Genomic DNA, 24,070 nt, shown 5'->3' on the forward strand with positions numbered 1-24,070 from the left:
GAGCTGTTATCTTTGAATTACGGACTAGAAATGCAGAAGAATTCTTCAAATCATCTAAGCTCAATCTATCTAAAGCTGGCAAAAAAGCAGACTAAGCCCAAGATAGGCATGAAACCATCACAAAGAATGAATAAGCAGAGAATTTTAAATCTTAAGTTTGGTAAGACAATTTTCAAAGTTGTCTTTAGAGCAGTCCCTTTTTCCACAGAAGACTTAATTATTGTTACAGTAAACAGATTTACCTTTAAATCACAGAATTTAGTGTGAAGTTCGAAAAACCTCTCTCCGAACTGATGAATTATGAACAAAATGTTAAATACTTGTCTTACAGCCACTTGCATCATTTTAAGGGATAGACAGTGAAGGAGAATCAAACATTTCTACAGTGTCTGGAAAACACATTTCAACAGTAGATGAGAAAGAAAAGTAAAAATCAGTCAGCACTTGTTTGGATTATCTTTAGCACTGCAGTGAAGTAATTATCCCCTGGGAATCTTCATTTCCTTGTTCTAGATCCCCTTTAACTTCTGAGCAAACACTGCAGTTGTTTTTTTGTTTGGTTTTTGTTGGTTTTTTTTTTTTTAATTACAAAATAATATGTCAATCTTGACTCTGACTTTAAAGAGGTATGTGTGGAAAACCGTTTGTCTGGCACACTGCTAATGTTAGAGAGCCGCCCGCCCTGCTGCTTTCTGACAGCCACCTGTTTCCTCCTCTTCCACCTCCTCCTCCTTCCTTCTATTCCTCTCCCTCCTCCACATTCCATGCGCTTTTCCCCTCCGAGTCCCTGCTCAGGGTATTTGTTTAATCTCACACCTCTCGCCATCCATTTTGCCTTAACTTCCCAGACATTTGGGAAATGTCCAACCTACCACAGACACTCCAAGATCCAGTCTTTAAGCGGCCTTTGCTGGTAGAGTCATCCTTTCCATTCCACTTTGGTCACAGTTCAAGGAAAGGACAAAGTGATCCCAGCTTTGTTGTCGTGACTGCTGTGGACCTAGGCATCTCAGAAGGAGTCTGTATTACTCCACTTTAGAAATTTAACTGAGGCTCTACAGGTAATTCAGACCCGGTATTAAGACAGAGGTTCCAAAGCTCTACCTATAGGAGCCTCTGTCTTCATTAACTCCCTGTAGCCCAGAAAGACTAGGCTTATAATTCAGGCACTTCACTTAGGTAAAGTCAGGGGGCGAGAATGCCACCCCACGGTGTGGGATGCCTCGTCTGGGGCTCTTTTATGTTGACGTACGTCTGTCCGTTGTCTAAACTGTGAGTAACTTCCTCAGTGTTCACTGAGGCTCCAACCCAACCCCGGCCCCCTCCCAGCTGCTCCTCTGCGGGAGAACAGGAGGGTAAGGGAGCGTTGTTGTCTGGAGAGGGAACAAACAGCCTGTGATGAAGCAGAACTGGCTGTGTTACATCTGGAGAGAACGCCAAATGCAGGAAAGAGTGCAGCACTCCTTACAAAGCCGGGGATGAGAGTATCTCCCCAAAAGCTCTGGCAGTTTGGTTCAAAACCGCTCGGTAATTCAGGTTTTGAGTCCTGCTGCATGCTAAGTGAACAGGGGGGAAGAATAAGTAACGTGAAAATTGTTTAAAATAGAGCATTAGGTTTTTCAGGGGAATACTATTGCATTTCATGCCTGAGGGTGCAAATCTACTCTGATGGTAATGAAGAAAGGCTTTGAAAAAAGCTATTACTAAAAAGCATCAGTTTACTGCCTTATCCTCCCACACCTGGTTTTTTCCCTTCCTTGATATTTGTATTAAATATGAAGCAATCAAAGCAGCAATCACACAACTAGAGCGTACAACAGACTTCTGAAAAAAAAAAAACAACCTACAGGTGGGGTGGGAAGAATGAACATTTCCAACTCAGTGCCATGCCCTATAAGTTTAGTTTCCTTCATTTATAATATCAACCAAGGCTTGCAGCAGTCTGTCATCTCTATGCTTGTATGGTTTGGCATTGTAAAAAAGATCAACGTAGTCACTGTACAGACTTTCTTCTGAGTCTCTCAGCTGGGAGGGCTTGTTTAATTTTTCGAGGGCTTGATAGAAGTGTTCATATGGAATATTTAACTTCTCACTCGCAGTCTTCTTTGGCAGTCGTTTCTGAGCCATCTGTCTGCTAAAAGCGCTCTGCAGCAAATGTAGCATAGCCTCTGATGGGATTTTGTCTTCTGCTTTCTCACTGCTGCTACTGGGATCTTCTGTGACTTTGGGCTTTTCACGCAGGTTCTCCTGTGTGGTGTGGTCCTGGAATACAGAAGAGCATAAAAAAGGTCAGGTGCCAATGAAAATCGGAATGGATTAAGATTTGCTCTGATTAGTGATTTCTCTGCGTGTGGGCATTTTTTCATTCAGGAGCCACTTAGCCCCTAGAAAAGAACTAGACCATTATAGACAAAGAACTAGACCATTTTACACCAAAACGGACTATCGAAGGGACCGTATGTATAAATATCAACCCCCCCCGGCAACGTAGGAAGTTATAAATTCCGATTCCAGACCGGCAGGATAAAACATGCCATTTTATATCAGGATTCGTCCCTCTCCTAAAAGCTATTTCTGTCTGTACTGTGGGAGACAGCTCCTCGGCAGTCTAACCGAAGGACATCCGCGCGGCGGCGGCGGCTCTGACTGCGCCACGTGCCCTTGTGAAAGGGACTGATTTCACGTACCCTTCTCTGCAGAGGCCCTCGCCTGAGACAAGCCGTGGAGTGTGGCTAACGGGGGGCCCTGACATGTATCCTGAAACCTTGGAAGATTAGTGCCAGACACAGATGTAGAGAGGAGCTGGTGAGCGGCACCGTCTCCTTCCAGCAGGCTCTCGGGTGCTGACACACTCCTGTGTGGCTTCCTCATTTGCACTTTCAGACTGAACACTCGTTTTATCTTCATCTGGTCTTTACTACGTCCACCAATCTTCTCCTACAGCACCTCCTGAATCCACTTTTACTTTCTTCTAATTCATGTTCTTGCCCCTGGCTGCCACCCCTTGGACCATCCTCACGTCTCCCCCAATGCTCTCCTTCATCGCTCTGTGCTTCATGCATGTTCTAGCTACTGAACGGGGAGACAAACTGATGTGATGAATAGAGTACTCCGAAGACGCTGACACGATCAAGCATTGTGAAAATGTCCAGTGCTACCATCCTGTGCATCCAGACACCCACTGTCACTCCAGAAGCCTGCAGTACGTTTACTCTACCTGAAAGGTAAAGAAGGGGTGACAAAGGAGCTTGCAGCAGCAGATCCACTGAACCAAACCCTCCGAATCAGGGAGTCCCTGACTTTTGCCATGTCTTGCGTTACCAACTTCCTTCTAAACTCCCTGAAAGCACTCCAGCAGGCAAAGATCCCTTGGATGTGTCATCTGTCCTCACTAGAATTACTAAGTGTGGCGAGTCTGTCGAGGTGTACTCCTCCCTCCTCGCACCACTCAACTGAGCAGCTATTGAGTTCTCCACTTCAGTAGCTATATTCTCCTACCGTCCTAAAACCTTTAGACGTTGGCATATGAAAACAGAGACTAATAAAAGTATCAGTGGCTGACATGGACAACATTACAATACACAGCTCAAAAGTGGTCAGGAGCGGGATGAAACGAACACAGAATGGAGTGTCTTCTTACTAGGAAAAAACAGAGTTTTCTTATAAACTGAAAAATACTTAAGGAAAAAAATTAATGCAACGCTACCTCTACAGAGTCCGTCATCTTCTCCACTCCTCTCCTGTCGTTTTGCACAGCATTGTAGGATGTGTACACACGTGGCTGCTTCATGTGTTCGGGCTGGGTAGCAGTGCCATGCAAAATCAATTTCCAGTTTACAATCCTTCCTTCATTTTGTATTCTTCTGGACTAAAGGACAAGCATGGCATTAGCATAGGTTGTCAGGACGTAAAAAAGAGGAAACAGGACACTTGATTGTAAATTAACACAAGCGGTTACAATAAACGATAAGCTTTCAATATCTAAATTTAGACAATGATTTATAAGTACCAAAAGACAGATGTATTAGGATATATCAGAATGAATGAATCATGTAAGCATCGGTGGAATTTTGTCATGACACAGAATGCTAAAAATTACGGAAGTGGTATTTTTAAGTTATTAGTGTTTGTTCACTAAGCCATTCCTTGGCATTTTCCTCAGAAAAGTTACCACTGGAATAGTAATTTGGAATAATATTATGTAACAGCAATCTGAAACACAGCATGTGGAAGTGAGCGACAAATGCTTTTGTCCACAAGTTTTGGCGGCATTACTTAAATAGTAGAAAGTGGAAGTCCGGAGAACACTGGCACTTTATTTTACAAAAGCTCCTTTCAGAATTTTTGCTCAGTGATTGAGTGGCTGAAGACAGCTGCTGAGGTTCTTCTTTGCTAATAGACGCCTACACCGAAGTTTACATACACAGCTTGCGTGACAACTAAACTATGAGCAGCTCTGCGTGGGAATCTGATCTCAGTTAGGGTCATTAATATGAAAACTTACAATCACAAAATTTGTCCTCCCGAGGACAAAAAGCTTGGTTTATTATAAGTTTCAGGAACCTCTCACTTGAAAATGAAAAACGAGAGATAATTACAAACAAAATGCCCTCTTTAGCTTCGTTCCAAAAAACGCATTATGCTCATTACAAAGAGCAGGGTACCTGTAACCACGGGTTTATCTATAAGCCTGCAGCATTAACACTGCACCGTTGATAATAATGTTGACTTCTACTGCCTTGTCCATCTGCTTAGTACTTGGCTTTATCCTCCTGTTTACAACCGGAGGCCAATAGGGGTTGGAGGATCCGTGTCTGGTAGGAAGCGTTCAGACTCTGGCAGGATCTGACCCCTAATGACAAGCTTATTAACAGGCAACTTCAGTGAAATTCTCCAGAGGTGAGTGCGCTTGATCACCCCCTCTTTGAAGAGAATGGTTTTTCAGTTGCCTATCGAGCAGCATTATTCTGGCGTCTCGCTGCTGTAATCCATATCCCCAGGTGGTTTTAGAAAACTTCTTTATTTCATATCTGTAGATTTCTTGTCTTTAATCCTTTAACGTTGTTCAGCAGTAATTACTCCAAGAAAGCATTTAGGGATGGGTATACATCAGAATAGCTCTCTGAGGTCACCAGAAATTCATTAATTCAAAAGGTTTTGAGTTAATGAAAATTATATACACGTACCAAGAGAAGAATAGATCTATCCTGTGTTTTTTTTCTGCAGAAGAAACTAATCTACAGTTAATCATATGTTAATTTGATTACATATTTCACTCCATGAATCACAGAGAACTGTGTTAAGTGATTTCTTTTAGTGACATATAATGTGTGAAAAACACAGGCATGACTTTTTTTTTTTGACAGCTACATCAATGAAGCGAAGACGGTCCTTTGCATTTACATAAAGAACAAGAAAACCTGACCCTATCTTTTTTCTTTACTCTCTAACCCAGATGGGTATTTAGTTGAAATAAACTCTTGCTGTAGCTTGCCTAACGACACGGCTCACTATTGAACCCACTTGGTAGTGGTTAGGGATCGTTTTATCTGTGTCAGCTGCCCGACAGAGCTCGTTAACATAGTACAGACATACTTACCACATCAGTAATTCTTAGAACCCAGGTGCCTGTTGGGTTCTCTCCCCACGTGTGAACAGACATGAAGTCCCAGTTCTTAAAGCCATTGGGAGATTTATCTCTCTCTCTCTCAGCCAGTAAGACAGTGCTGGTCCCTGCGTTAGTGCAAGAGCAACAGTCGTGACTTCATACACGCCCGGTCCCACTTTCCACATTCAGCTTTGCACACTGTCTAGCACATGGGTAACCCGAGAAATACGCTATTTAAAAATAAACGGTGGCTTCTGGCATGGGAAACACGCTACCTGATCAGTCGTTCCTTCAATTATTTTCACAGCAGTATTTAAGAACATAAAAAGTATCACATTAGGTCATGCTCAAAAAGGACATCTTAGTGTTCGGTTTCCAACACAAAAAATTAGTGGGTGCACGTAAAGGAGCACAAGAAAGAGAGGTCAGACACGACCAGTCTTTTCCACTGACAACCAGTTCAGGAAACTTCTGAGGTGGAACCTTTGAAGGCAAACCAGCTCACGCACCATTGCGAAACCGAAGCCTTATCCTGAATTCCTGACTGTACGTCGTTTTTTGGTGAGTGGATATCAACTGCTACAGCCTGGAACTCCAACAGGGTGAAAAGCATTTGTATTGTTACTATTATTACAAAAACGCTTCAGTTCACAAAGTCTTTCTGCAGCAGAAGAGATTCTACTGCACGGTGGGAATCTGTTGTGCTTGTTTGCACATAAGGAGAGAGCAAGGAAGCTGTATTTACATAATAAGGAGAAGAGAGCCCCAGGGAGCCTGATCACGAGTGATAAATATATTTCCAGGTAATACTGTAAATATAGAAGAGGAATGACATACACTGAGTAGTGCTGTTTTGCAGAAAAGTGGAAAAAACAGCAAGAACCAAGGGAAAAAAAACACCTTAACCATGATACTATCACGGAGGCAGCAGCACTGGGTGTTGCTGCCTCAGTTATACCCACAGAACTACATACGAAGATGAAGAACATATCTCTGTCGTCAGCCTTTCAAAAAAGGGTGTTTTTCTAAGATGAAGCCATGCTTCCTACATATTAGCAGCAGAAAAGTGTCTCGGGAGGGAAGTACCTCTCCTAAAGTAGACTGATATCCATCGTGGCTGTCACCTTCATGATGTACCTAGAGACAGCCCACATATTTACTCCCGCACTAAAACTTAACTAAGACAGAATTAAATCTGACAATACCGCCAAGAGTCAAGGGTAAAACACCTCACAGCAACACTGTTCCCATCAAACAGAAGGTAAACTCAGAAAGGGAAGAGTTAGGCTTAAAAGGAATCCCAGACAAGGTAGGGTTTGGAAATACACTGCATGTACAGTACGTTAACCCTGCTCTCTAGTGAGGTCCTGCAGTGATGCTGTGAACCAGGCGGTTTATTATCTGTGAACTCCCAGATTAGCTTTAAATATCAGTAAATTAGATCAGCCTAACGTTTAAAGTCATATCTGAAAGCTTGTCTTTTTTTTCCTAAGAACGCCAGTTGACCTAACAGATCTTACTCCCTGCGAAGCTGTTCATACTCACAGAGTCACAGAATCACAGAACCGCCTAGGTTGGAAAAGACCTTGAAGATCATCCAGTCCAACCATTGGCCTAACACTGACAGTTCCAAACTCATTCGCCTTTGTTTTTTTTTTTTTTTTTCTCCTTATGGTGTTATTTCAGGGCATTGTCAAGTTAGCTTGCCATTTTCCAGCACATTTCGTATGGTTGTACTAAGGTGCCTAACAGGGACGCTGTGTTTCTAAACACACCAGTGGGGAGACACACTTACATGAAATCTGTGGACTCAGATTTCCTCAGTTTTCCATTAGTTTGTTAAATTACAGTAAGGCTGATAAGCACTGTTGAACTATAATTTGTTGTCTGCCAGGAACTCGCAGTTTTTATAGGAACCGTTGCCAGAATGAAAGCATATTACAAAAAATAGTGCCTTCATTTTCTGAAGAATGATTTTCAAACCTCTTCTCACAAAAATAACCCAGAAGAGCTGAAGGCTGAAAAGGGGTTTCAGAGAACCAGTTCTCTAGTTCCCAGGATGCTCTGTCCTCACGCGCACCTGTTGGAGGTCACTAGATTTATCTAATGATATATTTAGCTATTTTTAAAACACTGAAGAATGCAGAGGCGGTTTTTAATGGAACAAATGTTACATAATGCAGCAACACAAACAAAGCCTGTCTTTGCCTCCTGTACCTGATGGAGATGCCAGAGTGACGTGGAGATCACCTCTACGGGAATACTCAATCGTTGCCTCAAGCTGCACGTGCTCCAGAGATGCAATGGAGTTTTCTTGACCCTCACAGGCTTTTGTGGGAATTTCAATGATGACTTCCTCATTGGCTCTTAATAATCTGGCAAAATTACAGGAGTTCTTTGATTACTCACAGCAACTTCTGATTCTGGATCATGATGTGAAGTGCAAACCACAGAATCCCAGAACCATTCAGGGTGGAAAAGCCCCTCGGGGTCATCGAGTCCAACCCTCAGCCCGACTCTACAAAGTTCTCCCCTACCCCACATCCCCCACAGCTCATCCCAACGGCCCTGAAACCCCCCCAGGGATGGGGACTCCCCCTCCCTGGGCAGCCTGTTCCACTCTCGGACCACTCTTGCTGGGAAACATTTTCTCCTCCTGCCCAGCCTGAGCCTCCCCTGTGGCAGTTTCCAGCTGTTCCCTCTTGTCCTGTCCCTGATCCCCTGGGAGCAGAGCCCAGCCCCAGCCTCTCTGCAATGTCCTGTCAGGAGCTGCAGAGAGGGATGAGGGCTCCCCTCAGCCTCCTCCTCCTCACCCTGAACACTCCCAGCTCCTGCCCTGCCTCCTCACAGGATTGATTCTCCAGCCCCTCCCCAGCCCCGTTGCCCTCCTCTGCCCTCGCTCCAGCCCCTCCAGATCTCTCTGGGATTGAGGTGCCCAAATGACACGTTTAACACCCATTTCAGAATGATGAGAAGGGAAAAAGTACAGACAAATTCTACATTCTTTTTTGGTTTTTTGAGTGCTCCAGTAAAAAAACACGGGGAGTTCTGGAAGTGCAGATAATGCTGCAGTGGACCGAGTGATAAGACAGACTTGTGGAAGCAAGCAAGTTTGATACATGAAGGGTTTCTGTGAACACTTTGTTGTCCCACAGAGACCACAAAAAAACAGTCTGCAGGCAGCTGCATCACGCGACTGCATCAGACTTAGTCGCCTCATTCAAATATCCAGAAGAGCTGTTATCATGGAGTTAAAATATTGCAGCATGTTTTAACCCTTCCTAGTCAATGGAAGCTCACAAGTAAAACCCAACATCTTCTGTGCGTTCTCTGTACAGAGAGCTACCGTGCATAGCGCTCTGCACGACTTCCATCCGTTCTAATGAGAATGGGGTATCTCAATCTCCACATAAATAATTCTGAACTCAGAATCGCGGGATCTTTGTTTTTATAATGTAACACAGAGGACTGCAATAAAAATACACAAACAGCCAGTGTTACACACATCAGTACTGGATCAACACTCTGTGGAAAGGAGAGAGCTCATAAAAGCAAATTGGTAGTAAAACAGCATAAATAACGTGCCTACCAAGCGGTGACACCCCAAATCACTGTAAAATGTTTCTACAGACAGATTTTTGGTGCACTCACGCAGTGTAACTTCAATCTTTGAAACAGCTGTACTTTTTCTAGACACAAATCCAGAAGTGAACAAGTGGAGACAAAAACGGTCTGGCTCTCCTTACTGATTAACCAGCCTAGTGACTAATTATGACTTACCTGTATGATGAGCTCAGTCTAGGCTCACCGTGCTAGGAGCACTTGTGAATGTGGCTGGCAAGTGTTTCCAGCAAGCCTTTGAGACACTTCTGCTTCATAAGAGAAGTGCTATGGATGTGACTGAAGCTCAATATATCACCTTGATTTCAACATACGCTATGTCTGACACAGGAGAAGAATTGCTAAGATCGATTACAGATGGTTTTTAAAAAAAAAAAAAAAATCCCTGGGAGATTTTTATATCTTTTTATTCATATTCTGATAGCAGTCTAAACATTCCTATCTTATCTGGTTGGGTTCAGTCTCACAGCATCATCCATCCATACCCTGGCTGCACAAACAGACATTAATAATCTTTGTTAAGGTTTCATGCTAGTAATTTCCATCAGTCTTACACTGAAAAAAGCAAGAAAACAAATGCTCTTTGCCTGCCTCTGAGCAACAGAGTCAGGCAAAACCAAATGAATCAAAGGAAATCTCTTAGTCTGCCTCAGAACAACCTGTTCAGAATTCCATCCTTCAGGCTTTACTAAGGCAGGCATAAGCTGCTTACTGCTAATGCAAGCTCTTACCTTGGTTCAAAGCTTTTGTCTTTGACAATACACTCTCTCTTTTCTGGTACCCCTTTCCATCTCTTGGGATCAGCTAAATCTACCAGCGCGTTGGCATTGAGGAGCCCAAACCCAAATCTGCTGTTGACCATCAGTCCCGCTCCGTTCTTTTTCCATCCTGGATTTCCAGCCAGTGGATCGTATTCCGAGGTCCACACCACCAAGTGCTGCATATCCCTCCAGGTTAGATTTGGGCTGTTGGGAAAATGTTCCTGGTTAATTGTTTCAGGGCTATCTATCATTTTTCTCTCGATTTTTAGCCTGCAACAGAACACACTCTGAATGTATATGGCATCCCATTATTTTAAAATATACAGCATGTCACACGCTTGTGCACACAATACTCCGCCAGGTAGACAAGATTTCCATGTAAGTGAAGAATGGGTTTCTAGCAAGATGAGAGTCCAGTTCTTCAAAATGATTCAGGTGTTTGAAGTTAACTATCAAAACTACCATCTCCCACCAGTCATTAAGGGATCCGGACTTTAAAAATCCACTGGGTATTTGATTCGAACTGTCCCCTTTAAAATATGGCCCTAAGTTTATGTCATCGAAGGAGTAAGCAACAGAAAATGGAGCTGGACCTACACCACTCCAGTACTAAGCCCACGCCCTGATGCCTGAAGCAGTTTTGGTGAAAAAGCCACTGTTCTGTCCCGTCCCGTCCTTTCCTACCCTCCCTAAGCCACACGTTCTGACTGCCAGCCCTACAGGATCCTGCTCCCTGCCTGCTCTGACAGTCAGGCTTGGGTACCTTCCATTGTATCTCTCATCCCTGGCAAAAAGTGTTCTGTAAATTCTCTGAAGACTTAATTTAAATTCCTGCAACCTATTCAAATTATGTTCTCCTGATACATGTGCAGACTCACTGCTTTTAAGTGCAATTGACCGTAACTCAGTAAACAACTGTTGCCAGTGCACAAAATGGGCTAAAATTCCTTGGTCCTCACGTTTTACTTTTGTTGGTTCTGCTTTGCTAGGACGGCGTTGAGGCAAGTAGCTGCTTATCTGTGTCATCAGGCCAAGCAAGTCTGACTGACAAAAAGTGGAGCTCCAGCATGAGACAATGCCACTGCAGAGAGACAACACTTTGGGGGAAGATGGTGGGGTGGCTGAGAGAGGAGTTTCAAAGGTAGTTGTGTGACATCTTACTTTGCTTCCAGGGCTAGGGCAAAAATGCCTGCTGCCAGTGGTGCAGACGCAGAGGTCCCAGTGTGAGTCTCTGTACATTCGTTGTGAAGATCAGCACTTGTCTGACAGAGAAAAAGAAAAAAACACCCCACAGATTGCATGAATAAACAGTTGTAAATACAGTCACAGCCACACTCACAAACACAACCATGTATCTTGGTGCGTATTACTACACTGCTCACCAGCACAAAAAGTGATGGATGCTTAAATCCGTTCATATTTCAATCCACTCTTTTCACTTCAACTATAATTTTTGTATCAAAACACTTTGTGTTGGAACAAAATACTCCCACACTGAATAACTTATTTTATTCTAAGGTTTCACAATAAGTGTTTCAGGCTTACTGGTGAATCATAAAAACAGATCATTGTGTTGGGCCTAGAACATTTAAAATTACTGCTTGCTAGAAAATTACTCATAGGATTAGTATTGGTGTTCTGCTCCCTCTTCAGCAGAAGAACTATAATTTGCAATGAAACATGTGCTTTATTTGGAAATTAAATACCGAATTCATCTGCCCGTGTATCTACATCTCGGCTATGAAAAGAAGCCACTCAGGAAGGGCTGATCTCCTGGCTAACTTGGAATGACAGTGTTTTAATCCCCATCAGTACAGTTTATTGCAAAATTAGCATCCTCCAGGGCCGAACAGAAATTACAGGTACTTCACCATTATTTTATCACAGCAATTTTCTTCAGTACAAGTTATTTCTTGCACAGCTAATGAAGGTACACAGAGTGATGCGCCTGGTGCTGAGTACATGTCACAGGTTTGGAAGCACTATTGTCGCTGCCGTAAGTGGGAACTCAGGGGCCGACAATCTTAGAAAAGCTAACGGCAAGGTATTCCGGAGGTGCTGACTCATACGGCACACGAACTGCACAGGTTCTTTTTCCTTTCACTCTAAACCCCTCTTCACCTGCCCTTTCTGAAGAATGGGACCATATCCAGCTCCACGCAGAGACCTCTGTCGCACACAAGCAGCAGACAAATTCAGCATGCTGATTTAATCTGACACAACGATTCTGTTTAGCCATTGCTTTACAGGAGAAGATGTTCCAGGAATACAATCACTTATTGGATTACAAATCCCTCAGTGGTTCAAGGCAAAAGCATTAAGCAGGTAACACAGAACGTAAAGCAGGCACTTGAAAACAAGCATTTAAGAGCTCTCACTTGTTATTTGCATACATCACACATTTCTATGTTTGTTCCGAAACTGGTAAAAACAACCTACAATTCTTTGGTCAGTATAATCCCCACTGCTGTATGCTGTGGCCAGAGTTGAAGAGCACTTCTCTGCATACCAGGGAGAAAGGCCTTGCTGAGAAGCACTGCTAATGGAGATAGTGTAGATACTATCAGTGTAACCGTCACAGTCGCAGTTGTCTCCCTGACGGCCTCCGTTCCCAGAAGCCCACACGAAAATGGAGCCTTTCCCATTCCGGCCCTAGAGAAAATGGAAATGAGCGGTTACCAAAGACATTTCAGTCTCTGTAATGTATTCTTAACAACTCCTCCCCTGCAAAAAGCCTAATATAGCAAACATTTTCAGGTGGAAAAGGACAATTTTCCATGAGCACTGTAGAAGAGACACAGAAGAAAACAGCTGCTTGAGGTACCCTACCTCACACCTTGCAGTACCCCTCTTAGTTTAACTAGGTTTAGTGTTTCAGCTACAGCAACTTTCCTCAGAATAGGTTTTTAAGTTAGAAACAGAGTCTGTGATCAACAGATTAAGTTTTCCCACATGCTGATCACAGAATCCCAGAATCACCCAGGTTGGAAAGGACCTTGCAGCTCCTCCAGCCCCACCATGACCCTCCCCCTGACCGTTCCCAACTCCCCCAGATCCCTCAGCGCTGGCTCAGCCCGACTCTTCAACCCCTCCAGGGATCCCGGGGACTCCCCCCTGCCCTGGGCAGCCCATTCCAACGCCCAACAGCCCCTTCTGCACAGAAATCCTTCCTCAGAGCCAGCCTGACCCTGCCCTGGGCAGCTTGAGGCCATTCCCTCGGGGCCTGGCGCTGGGGCCTTGGCTCCAGAGACTCATCCCCCCTCTCTGCCCCCTCCTGGCAGGGAGTTGCAGAGGGCCAGGAGGTCTCCCCTCAGCCTCCTCTGCTCCAGACTAATGTTTTGGTCCTGAACATTAATAGGAAAAAGGCCCATTTTCTTAAAGAAATGAGGTTTATCAGGGGTTATTTCACTTGTCTTTCAAGCAGTATGAACAATGCACGTGATACGACTTTTCCCACAGTTTATTTTTTTATAAGGAAGCCTTTCGCAGTTGGTGTTCACTTGGTGAAACAGAGGGAACCATCAAGCACATCTGACCGAAACCCCCTCCATTCTCTTAGAGACCCGCAGGCCAGCACCACCACTCTCCAGACATAACCACGCTCACCCCCCGCTCTGGTCTCCAGCGTGCGGTGAGGGTCAGCAGGCAGCAGCTGATGCTGGCAGCATGTGAACCATCACAGCTATCACAGAGCAAACACCTATCGCCCTACCCAGGCTTAAGCTGTGTTAGACCTTCACGGGAAAAAAAAAAAATCATTTAGTGTGAAGACCAAAAGTTCATTGTTAACAGATGTACGTTCACTGGGAACAGCAGTTGAAATACAGATTTTTATCATCCCACTCAGATGAGATTTGAAGTCATGCGTGCAAGTGCTGAGACATTTACAGCACTTAAAACATTAAAAATAAAGTAAGCTGCACTATGCGATACGACTTCAAATGGAAAGAAGAAGCCACGTCAGTTACAGAAAATGAGATAGTATCTTCCTTTGAGAATAAAGGCTGCAGTCCAGAAAGGCACTGGCATGTGTAAACAGCTGCCCTGATCTCATTTAAGAGTGGTACTAACACCTCTCAGAGGCTAAGCTTAAGCGCTTTACCAGGCCAGGGATGGAAGGCGTTGACAACCCCAACTCTGTCGGACTTTAAGCAGGGTGGAGACAATCCAGACCCTTGCAAAAGGAAGCCTGACAAATGAATGGGTAAATTTGCTGCCCTTGAGAAATAAAACAAGTTGTAAAGAAAGATACATTCTTCACCCGCTTTTTTAGAGTGAGACCACTGAAAACTGGTTTCCTAATTATTGCCTTTAATTCTCCCTCTTCTCTTGCTGCCTACCTACAGACTTAGATCTGTTTATCACCAGCCCACTTCTCTCGGTCTCTACTCTTCCCTCAGAGTATGTTTGTCAGCTGTCAGACTCTTCTTCCCTCCTTCTGCCTGCTAATGTTAACTGCCCTTTTTCCAAAATCCTTTCTCTTTGCTTCTGTCCTTCAAGCTTTCCTCCATTTCTCTCCTCTCCCGTCTCTGATTCAGTCTTCCTCTCTCTGTCAGCACCTGTCCATCTTCAAATCTCCTTTCACCTCACTGGCAAGGGTAGTTAATTAACACATCCCCGGTAGCTCTCAGTCTGCACCCTACTTGTCATACAACCAGATCTAAATAGGATTACATTAAAAAAAGAACTGTAAAAGCCTTGTTTCCCACACCCTTCATCATGCATTTTTACTATCCTCATTTTAATTGGATCACGATATGCACCAATTTATAAACTAATGCAATTAACACAATACAAGCCCATCCACAGGGTGCTAAAATGCATCGCTATTTCACACAGCAAAATATTCACAAAGCAGGAACTTTGTATTAAATTTTGCAGGCTTTCAGTGCAGAAATCCAATTACTGTTCAGCGCAAAACAAGCAGCAGAGAAGGGTGGGGGTAGGGCGAGACAAAGGCAGCAAAAGTAAGGATGGAAAAAGAAAGCTTATGTGTGGAGAAGAGCAGCTTAAAACCAGCTCAGAAAGCTCTAGCGGTGCTTTTTTAGAAGTCCTCTTCTGGATGGCAATTTCTCTGACCTGTACCGTCAAAATCTCTCCCCTCCTTTTCAAATGTTTGAGCAAAGAGAGCACAAACCGTTTTCCTTTCTTCCCTGATACAACCATTTAAAAATTCTGTTCTCTGACACATTTCATTGTATCTTTCTCTTAAGTTTCATACCTGTTTTATCCCATACTCAAAAGCCTTCTGTGCTAGTCTCCCAGGTCCCTCCACGGTTTTACCATCATCATTAGGGCCCCAGCTTGCGCTGTAAATATCCACGTGTTCCGGATTGAAACCGATGGAACTGGCTTCAATAGCATCAGTGACTATTCCATCCAGCATTCGTATACCTTAACAGGAAAAAAAAAAAAAAAAAAGCAGCACACTGGATTTACTTTCTGCTCCCTCCTCTTTGTCTTTGTTTCTAAAGCTTCCAGAAGAATTAATCCATAACTACTGCCACCACAGCCTGCTGCGGTTCACATCAGCAATACTGAGGACAGTCCGCGTCAGTGTGAAACAGGACACTTACCCTTTATTTGCAGAGCTCAGTGCTCGCTACAAACATTAAAAAAACCCTCCTAAAATCTTGGTTGCCTCTTATTTACTTCTTTCTCTCCTTCTACAGAGAGCCAGATTGATGCTTTGCCTACTGTTCCTGCTTTTCCTTGTTACACTGAGCTCTTTCTTGACTCTTCTTCCTGTTAAATCTGTAACAAAGATGCTCTCAAACTGCTAGTATGTCACTAAAATTGAATAGGTTTTATCAGCATTACTTCCATCTTTAAGAGTTTCAGCTCAAAGATGTAGTCCTGTATGTTCCGGCTAAGACACTCTGTACTCACAGTCATTAAGGTTTTGCTGTCTTTGTGACGCTGCTATTTCACCAGCCCTTCAACCTTCACCACAGAAAATTCTCACTGTTATTTTACTGCTGCGGGTTTTTTTTTTCTACTGTGAGCAACCCAGAGATGCTAGAGATATCCAGCCATTAACATTTTATTAGGAACTGCATGAGCTAATCTTCTTCAGAGCAAGCCTGATCTCAGTGGTACTTAAAATTCAGCGGCAGACAGCGGTTCATCTGTACTGGATCTCTCGCTCTGCAAACCCCCAGCTCTGCAGCAGGACTGCTACCAGTGTCCAGGGCTGGAGGAGGACAGAAATAGCAGAAGTCTGGCAAAATTCCCACTGTGGCATGGCTCTCCCAGCAACAGCGGCAATATAAGAGCCACAGCAGTCAGGATTCAGCCTGTGTTTTCAAGCAATAAAAATCTCTGGGTTCTCTTGAACTTGGCAAGTTAGTACTACAGCAGCTGCACCATTACTGGCAGTTGGTGAATTATGAGGACTCATTTTCTAGTATTTTCCACAAAACGGGGATCTTTCCAAAGCACAGAAGAAAAAATGTGGTCGTTCTATATTAAAAAAAAAAAAAAGCGAGAAAAAAAATCTCCCAACCTTGCCCTTGCAGCTCAGTGTCTTGTTCTTTTTTTATACTATCAAGCAGGGAAAAAAAAAAGACTGTAAGCATAATTCATTTCCCCAATGGCTGGCCTCTAAGACTCATAATACCACCGAGATAAAGCTGGGGTTTATTATTTCATATTAATTAGTGGCAAAAGCAGACAAAGGAGTTAATCTGCTCAACCACTGCTACTCCATGACCACTCACAAAGCTGAGAAAAGAATCAAGGTATATCCTGCGCCTCGGGTACTAAAGACACCACTTACCCTGGATAGGCTTAAACTCGTTAACATTTTGAATACTCATTTTTCGGTTGGCTCAGAGTTGTCAGATTCTCTCATACCAGCGCGCTGTGAGCAAAGATCTGCCTGCGTGGAAATGACTGCAAGCGCCGGGCACGAGCTTGCAACACATAATGAGGTGCTGGGAATGCAGAGAGTAGTGCACAGATATTTCCCACAGAAGAAGACAAAGCCAACTCTGCAGATAAATAACGTAGTAAGGAGGAAAACAGGAACACTGACAACACGCTGATGGAAACAGCTCAAGACAAAAAATGCTGTCTTGTCTCCGCGATCGCCAAAGATCCTGCTTGTTTTAAGTCAACTCGGGGATTTGATGACTGCAGTGATATTTCCCTGAGCAGCCTCCAATTATGTCCTCTTGCATAAACTCTTTCCTATTCCTCCACATGCCTGCTTCCATCACCAGTCCCACAAAATCAAGAGCAGGCAAAGCCCGAGGTAATTTCAGGCGCATACGTGTATCTGCCTGGCAGAGGGCTATTTTTAGCAACACGTTACTGTGCAGGAACTCTCAGCCCAGTCCTTTGTAAAATGGAGCTTCTTAATCATTTGATTTCCATGGTAGCACCAGAGAAATATCGTAGCACAGTGCTACACGTGAAAATATATACAGTCTGCTTCACGCCGAAGGTGATCGATACCCACATGTTTCTTAGCTCCACACAGAACAAGAGGAGAATCTTAAAGGACACTGAAAGGTGTCACTTCGAAGACTGGCATTAAGAAGTTTTGGGTTTTTTTCACACAGTGCACAGAGAAGCCCACGGGATTCACAGCCCCAAAGCACTGAAGAGACCAATCCAGGTCTCAGAACAGGGCCGGGCACCGATGCGAGCAGTGAGAGCACTCAGCATTATTAAAGTCAGTATTTTCAGGGAAAACAAAAAGTTCTGAATGGAAGGTTTTGTTTTACCCCTCAAGACCAAGTTAAACCAACCTCTGATGCTGAAGATTAGAGAACAAGGTATGCCAAATGTCAGGGCTTCTTTCCCTAAAGCAGCTACTGCTGACTGTCAGAGAAAAGGCATTGGCTGTGGACCACTGGGTTTATCCAGAATGCCAACTGCTACAAGCAGACAGCCACTCAAAGAAGTCATCCTGAAATAACGTCAGACAGAAGTGTGTAATGTGTCATTTCACAGATATTTCTTAAAAAAAAAAAAAAAAAAGAAAAAGAAAAAGAAAAAACCTGTGAAGAAACAGATCCTGTATAGCCTGGAACATCAAAAAAGCCTTCCAATGCTTAGCCACTCCAAATTCATCTGAATCTTTGGAAGAAAGACTTCTCCTGTCTTTTGTTATGTCCCTGTCTTAATCGGGTGGTCATATGTAGCAGCTTATGATTTCTTTCAACTTTTCCATTCTTTCTGCTCCCCCGCGCAGACACAAGCAGCTGTCTGGGTAATACGGATTGCCGGACTGCTCTTCCTCCTGTTATTTTCCTTTTCTAGACAAACCACCCCGCATCGATCTGTAGTTTGCATTTGCAAACGAACACAGAACATATGCAAATAACTGTGGAAGAATCTTCTCTGTAGATGCCAGCGCCTTAAAATATGGGCACAGCGGGAGTTCAGACATCTTTGCAGCTTCATCCATTTTGCCCTGCTTTGAAAATTTGGCATCTTCGTCTTATGAGTGAGATATTTTATTTAAACACAGCACGACAGCATAATGCATCGTGGCAAAGGCAGACTGCAAAGCTGACATCTATGACAGCTCAGCAGAGGAAATGGGAGCCTACAAACATAAAGACTGAAATGGTGGGAATGGCAGTTACGGGTGTCAGTTGCCACTCATCGCCCCTTTGTTTAAAAGGAAAAAAGGGGAGTCATGCAAAAACTAGGACTGTACAAGTATCTTCCACGGAGCTAAATAACCATTTGCAACTGACACTTTGATCACGACCTATTTCCTAAACCTCTAATGGATTAAACTTTTAGTCACCTCTTCCAAAAAAATGGCAGTATTGATTGACAGGCATGCAGGTCTCCACTTATTTCAAAATTAACTTAGGATGATAACAGAGAAGCTGTCGAAATGAAAACGGCAGCGGTTTGAATATCTTGACCGACGTGACCTTCTGAACGTAACTGAGTAGATGGAAACAATATGCTGCGAGCAAGGGTGGGTATAAATTTGTATATTCTTACTTTCACTCTACTCAATCCCTCTCCTGCCCCAAGCCACCTCTTCCCAGGATTACCAATTATAAGAAGTGAGTCCATCATTCCTTAGAAGACGCAGTCTTGTCTCATGGTACAACACAGGCTGATGCTGCTGTTAATATTATTGCTGTTGTTGTTATCATCATCACCACCACCTATATTGCTGCTGCTGCTGTCACATATTCTACCTATGCTCAACAGATAAACAAATTCCAGAGAGTATGCTGACATTCAAGAAGCGCTGTCATATAGATGTAACACTCTGCACTACGGCCAGACAGGATTTTGTAGCCTAATGGCGCAAGATGGATGTTTTCTGAGAAGAGCCAGTCATTCACGTTTCAGTTAACAGCAGTTGAAAACACCCAGCGCTTCGCAGGATCTCTCTGGGTTCCATTCCTATCAGACATCTAATTATTTTCATTTTCTTACCTCCAACTTTGGAATTGTAGGCTACTCCGACTCCACATTTTCTGTTGTTGGCTTGCATGGCAATTTCTCCTGCACACCGTGTCCCATGCCTGAATAAATACAGCCAGAATAAACAACATCTCACGACATCTTTGTGTAACATACACACAAGACTCATCACCGACGACCCTGATTTTGGTGCAAGTCTTCCCTTAAATGAATGCAATGCAGCTTCGGAAGAGCTTCCGAGCTCTATCCACATGATACTAAAATACCTGTTTCTCTTAGGCGGCGAGCAACATGAGTTTACCATCTTAATGATCAGAGGATCATTGTGATGAGATGAGAAATACCTTGCCTCAGTCACACTGAAGTCTGCAGACCCATCAGACACCAGTATCTCAGTGGAGTGCAAAAGCAGCATCAAATTATGGGGCCAAGAAGCTGCTAAACTTCTTCAGACAGAAATACGACAGAAGTCTTCTTCAATCACACGTTTAGATACACTTTTGTTTAATGACTGCATTTATTTAGGATTTCAGAAAGTGAGCCTTTAAAGCATCCTCATCATTGCTAAATTTTTCCTCACAACCAACTATGTTCTATGAAATTCTTTTTTGCCATAGGTGGTTTCCACAGTACAGAAAACCTTCGTGTAAGTGTAACCGTAACAGAGTTGTATATTTAATACTACAGATTGTTATTCAATGAAGTGTTTGAATGCTTCTGGGCTGAATTCCATTTACTTATTAATAAAGATTGGAGGTAATACAGGTAGATTTAAGAGATAATGGCATTGGGACAAGAGGATAATGCCTTCTTGCTCTTAAATAACGCTGTAACAAAGTAGAAACGTCATTTTTCAAATGTCTTATTTGTAGAGTAGTTATCATTTGACTGATTGTTTTTTCCCCATCCACTGATTTATGTTGTGGATGCTGCTGCATTGTCTGATAAACAACAGGGAACCAGCGCACCAGTTTCTCACCGTATCTTTATTGAGTGGGAGCATCCTAATTAGTTTAAGAAATTGATTTATTCTGTGTACCAGCTTTTAAAGGGGTCCATTCTCTTCTCTTTCTGATGGACAAAATCTCTCCGTGAACTACCTGGGAACTGGCTGCCTGTCTTGTGTTCAAGCTTTCTGAAACTTCCTGGGTTATTACCTTGAGGACACTTGGGACAAACCTGGTCTAAATAAAGCTTCCATACGCCTCAGAAGAGACAGAAAGATTGTCGTGGGAGTGAACGCATCCTCCTCCAGCGTCTGACGGTGTGTCATAGCCTAGGAGAGGAGGTCAGAAGCATGGCTTCACCTCTGACAGCGTGCACTGAGCTAGAAGCTATCCCGCTGGTGCAGCAGTTACTCCCACAAGTAGAAAAGAGTGTCCTTAGCTACAACAGCTGGCCTGAAGGATGGGTTTCTCGGTAGGTTCCTCTAAGACACAGTCTCTTCCAGAGCCCGCCACAGGAGACACATTCTTGTAAAATTCCCAGTGCAAAGCAGAGAACTGAAGTCAAGATTTGCCTAGGGAGGTATCGCTCTAGAAACACACACGGTGACACGAGCAGATTGTTCCCTTCAGCTCACAGCAAGGTATCAGTACCTTACATATACAAAGATTTGAAGAAATTCAGGACACTATAGGGAGATTTCAGTTGTGAAGGTCTTCATCTGGGAATTTAATTTCCTTAGTTTCCAGCATTTGGGCCAGTTTTACATGCAAATATTTGTGCAGACTGAAACACAAGAGGTTTGTTTCGAACACAATTTTTTGCTGTGAGGGTGAGCATCACCCTCAGAGGCTGTGGAGTCTCCCTCCTTCGAAATATTCAAAAGCTGTCTGGATCTGGCCCTGGGCTCTTGGTGTCCCCGCCCGGGCAGGGGCTGGGACCAGATGACCTCCAGAGATCCCACCCGACCTCAGCCCCCCTGCGATGCTCTTGCACAAATTCTTCCTCTCATTATGTCATTGCCATAGGGGACACACAGAGATATTTGTACATTTGCACGTTCTAACACACAAATTTATAAAGTACTGCTTTGTTCTCTTCACGCAACTGGGAGGCTACTCACTTGTTTTCGTTTGTTGGGTCGTATCTAGGAAAGGGATCATGGTCGTTGTCATTGAAATCATAACTTGCCTTTGGATCCTACATTTTTTAAAAAAAAAAGAAACCAAACAATTGATTTGGACAACTAGAAGATGTGGTTTAAAACGTGTAACAGAATGGGTTCTAGAGCTTATTTCTTTCTTTGGCGTGCCTCATGTTGACAGCAATCAAGTTGGTAGAATGTGACGGGCATTAACAATTCCATAGATTTTTCATGGAGCTTTAATAATTCAGCACTAAACCACTGTACACAAACATGCCTGGGAAGTAAATCCACTGAGGGAAAAAACCCAAAACAACAAAAAACCCACCCCGCTATCATTGATAAGTAACATCCAGCTTCCTGTGACACAGACCGGGTTCCAAATTATGCCTGAGGCAAATATTTCAGTCTCTGTACTGGAGGAGCGGACTTGCAGAACGGACAGCAAGCTGGAGAAGAGTGTCTGTACATCAAGTTTACAGTCCATGCTCTTACCCCGCGGCGTTCTAATGCCCAAACTCACATAGTTAGCGTAGATGTCAGTGTGATTCCACTCCAAGCCATCGTCTAGTACGGTGATGACAACCCCCTTGCCTGTAATCCCTTTCTGCCATACAGGAATAACGTGGAGATCCAGTTTGGGCAGGGTTGGAGTTATTCTGGTATCTTGCTGGAGGACAGAAAGGATTGAAATACGTCAACATCTTTATCCATTTATACTACATGGGTCCAAAGATGTATTTTAAAGGTGCACTGAACCATCCCAGCCTGAACTTGTACATTTTGTCCAAATTTTGCAAAGATAAAACAAAAGTTAGTTCCGTCAAATAGTTGTAGCACTGTCAGATTTCCCCCATTACTTGAAGACCACCTCTGAACAAAGAGCACCTCGGATTTACTGGAGGCAGGCAGCAGAAACAGGGGAACGGTAGGGAGGCACCAATGAACCTTGGAACGTCGAGTTAATGATCAGACCTGCTCGTGTTTGTTCTTTTCACTTGATGAGAAGCCAAGACACTACCCCACAGTGCAGTCAGCTGCGTTTTCTCCAAATGTGTTTTCTCCTTTGACGTTCAAGCCAGAGCATAATAATTAATGGATAAAACAATTAAGGTAGTCGTTTGGTTAGGAACAACTGTGCTGAATCACAACTTTCTGTTTACTACCCTCATTACTGTTCCTGTGGTAAATCAACTGGAAGCATGAATCATCTATAGCCTTCTCTTCTACAACAAGTTCTTTAAAGAGTAGCTCCTAAATGGGTCATTTTTCCTCTCTAATATTAGGTGTGCGGGACATACATCTAATTTACAAAACTTGCTTTCAAGCCCCTTAAAACACAGATGTAAAGAAAAGCGTTTTCCTTCTGTTTCTCTCTGCATAATAACATTAGCTGACCGCAGGTTTTTCATTTCTTTGTTTCCAAAGGGATGATGCATAAAATCTGAGTCTTACAGAAAGAAATTTGTTATGGGAATGACCTTTCCTTCATTTTATCCTTTCTTTTCTGACTGCTGCCTTTCAGGGTTTCAAGTTTTGTTCGCTAGAATCCATCAAACAATCTTTTTTTTTTTTTTTTTCTGGTGACGTGTGAAGGCACACGGAATAGAGCTAAAAACTGTTGCCATCAGATCGCAATAATAAGGTAGTAATACTTAGTAAATACTAGTTATTTACCACAAGGCAAGGATTATTTTGGGAGAAAATATTTAACACATTTATGCATTTCACCAGAAAAAAATTCAACGTGCACCGCAAAAAAGGGTAAGCATTGCATTTCTGTTTCTCATGTGGGAAAACTAGAAGGAGAAGAAAACCATAGGGAGGTGGAAAAAGGAACAAGGTCTCCTGGAGAGAAGGACATTGCTTTTTTCACAAAACTGCTTTTCTGAACTCTGTGCACGTTTGCGTATTTGTCCAATACAGACATCTTGGAAATTTCCAGCTTCTTCTTGGAAACATGCTAAGAAACAAACAGATATTCAGCTTCAGTGAAAAGCTAAATTCTTAAAGATAACCATTTTTTATGTTGAAAAGAAGTCTGCAGGAATCTTAATGGAAATATTTTTTGCCCTGCGGTTTCTAATTCATTTTTCCTAGCTCAAACAAAGGAAAGAGAGGGCAAAGCATTATAGAAACAGCCTAGAGTTTGGTCTGTTTCCTCTAAGCTGAACTGAAGATGAGAAGGGTATTTCCAGGCACCTGGGCCACGCTTTGTGCTTGACCTTTCTCCCTGACCTGTTACACCCACCTTTAATCCCAGCCCTGTTCTGCGTGGAAGCAAAGAAGCCTAGATGGAGGGTGCAGCTAGATGCACTGTGCAAACACGGACTCTCCAGAGAAACCACATAAAACGTAAACCATCAGCTGTATTTCTGAGTTGACAACGTTCAGGCAGAAGCTACAGAGCTCAGGAAACTTCTTTTCCTCAACGTTTTGAACAGGTGAGCTGCAGACACCCTCTTCTACTTAAATCCCTGTCCAAGAGGCTGAAGGAGCTTTTGTTTTCGTCTGGCAGACGCCCTCTGCACCACCGATTTTAATAAAGAAATACACAGCCAGCTTCAGACATGATAAGGGACTTCT

At 43.3% G+C, this 24,070-nt stretch overlaps 1 protein-coding gene across 1 annotated transcript in view; it reads right to left on the reverse strand.

The window, feature by feature from the left end:
- Nucleotides 1-561: 561 nt before the first annotated feature.
- PCSK1 (proprotein convertase subtilisin/kexin type 1) overlaps nt 562-24,070 on the reverse strand; it is a 28,883-nt gene continuing 5,374 nt past the window's right edge. Inside the window, exons 4-14 of the mRNA XM_074932322.1 lie at nt 22,008-22,154; nt 21,464-21,540; nt 19,408-19,496; nt 15,212-15,384; nt 12,430-12,642; nt 11,152-11,252; nt 9,961-10,194; nt 7,826-7,983; nt 5,600-5,733; nt 3,707-3,868; nt 562-2,262 (exon numbers count right to left, since the gene is read on the reverse strand). Coding sequence (XP_074788423.1) covers nt 1,900-2,262; nt 3,707-3,868; nt 5,600-5,733; nt 7,826-7,983; nt 9,961-10,194; nt 11,152-11,252; nt 12,430-12,642; nt 15,212-15,384; nt 19,408-19,496; nt 21,464-21,540; nt 22,008-22,154 — 1,851 coding nt within the window. The 3' untranslated portion in view covers nt 562-1,899. The remainder of the gene's footprint in view (nt 2,263-3,706; nt 3,869-5,599; nt 5,734-7,825; nt 7,984-9,960; nt 10,195-11,151; nt 11,253-12,429; nt 12,643-15,211; nt 15,385-19,407; nt 19,497-21,463; nt 21,541-22,007; nt 22,155-24,070) is intronic.

The sequence above is a fragment of the Athene noctua genome, chromosome Z, assembly GCF_965140245.1.
Source record: "Athene noctua chromosome Z, bAthNoc1.hap1.1, whole genome shotgun sequence".
In the NCBI taxonomy this organism is placed as follows: Eukaryota; Metazoa; Chordata; class Aves; order Strigiformes; family Strigidae; genus Athene; species Athene noctua.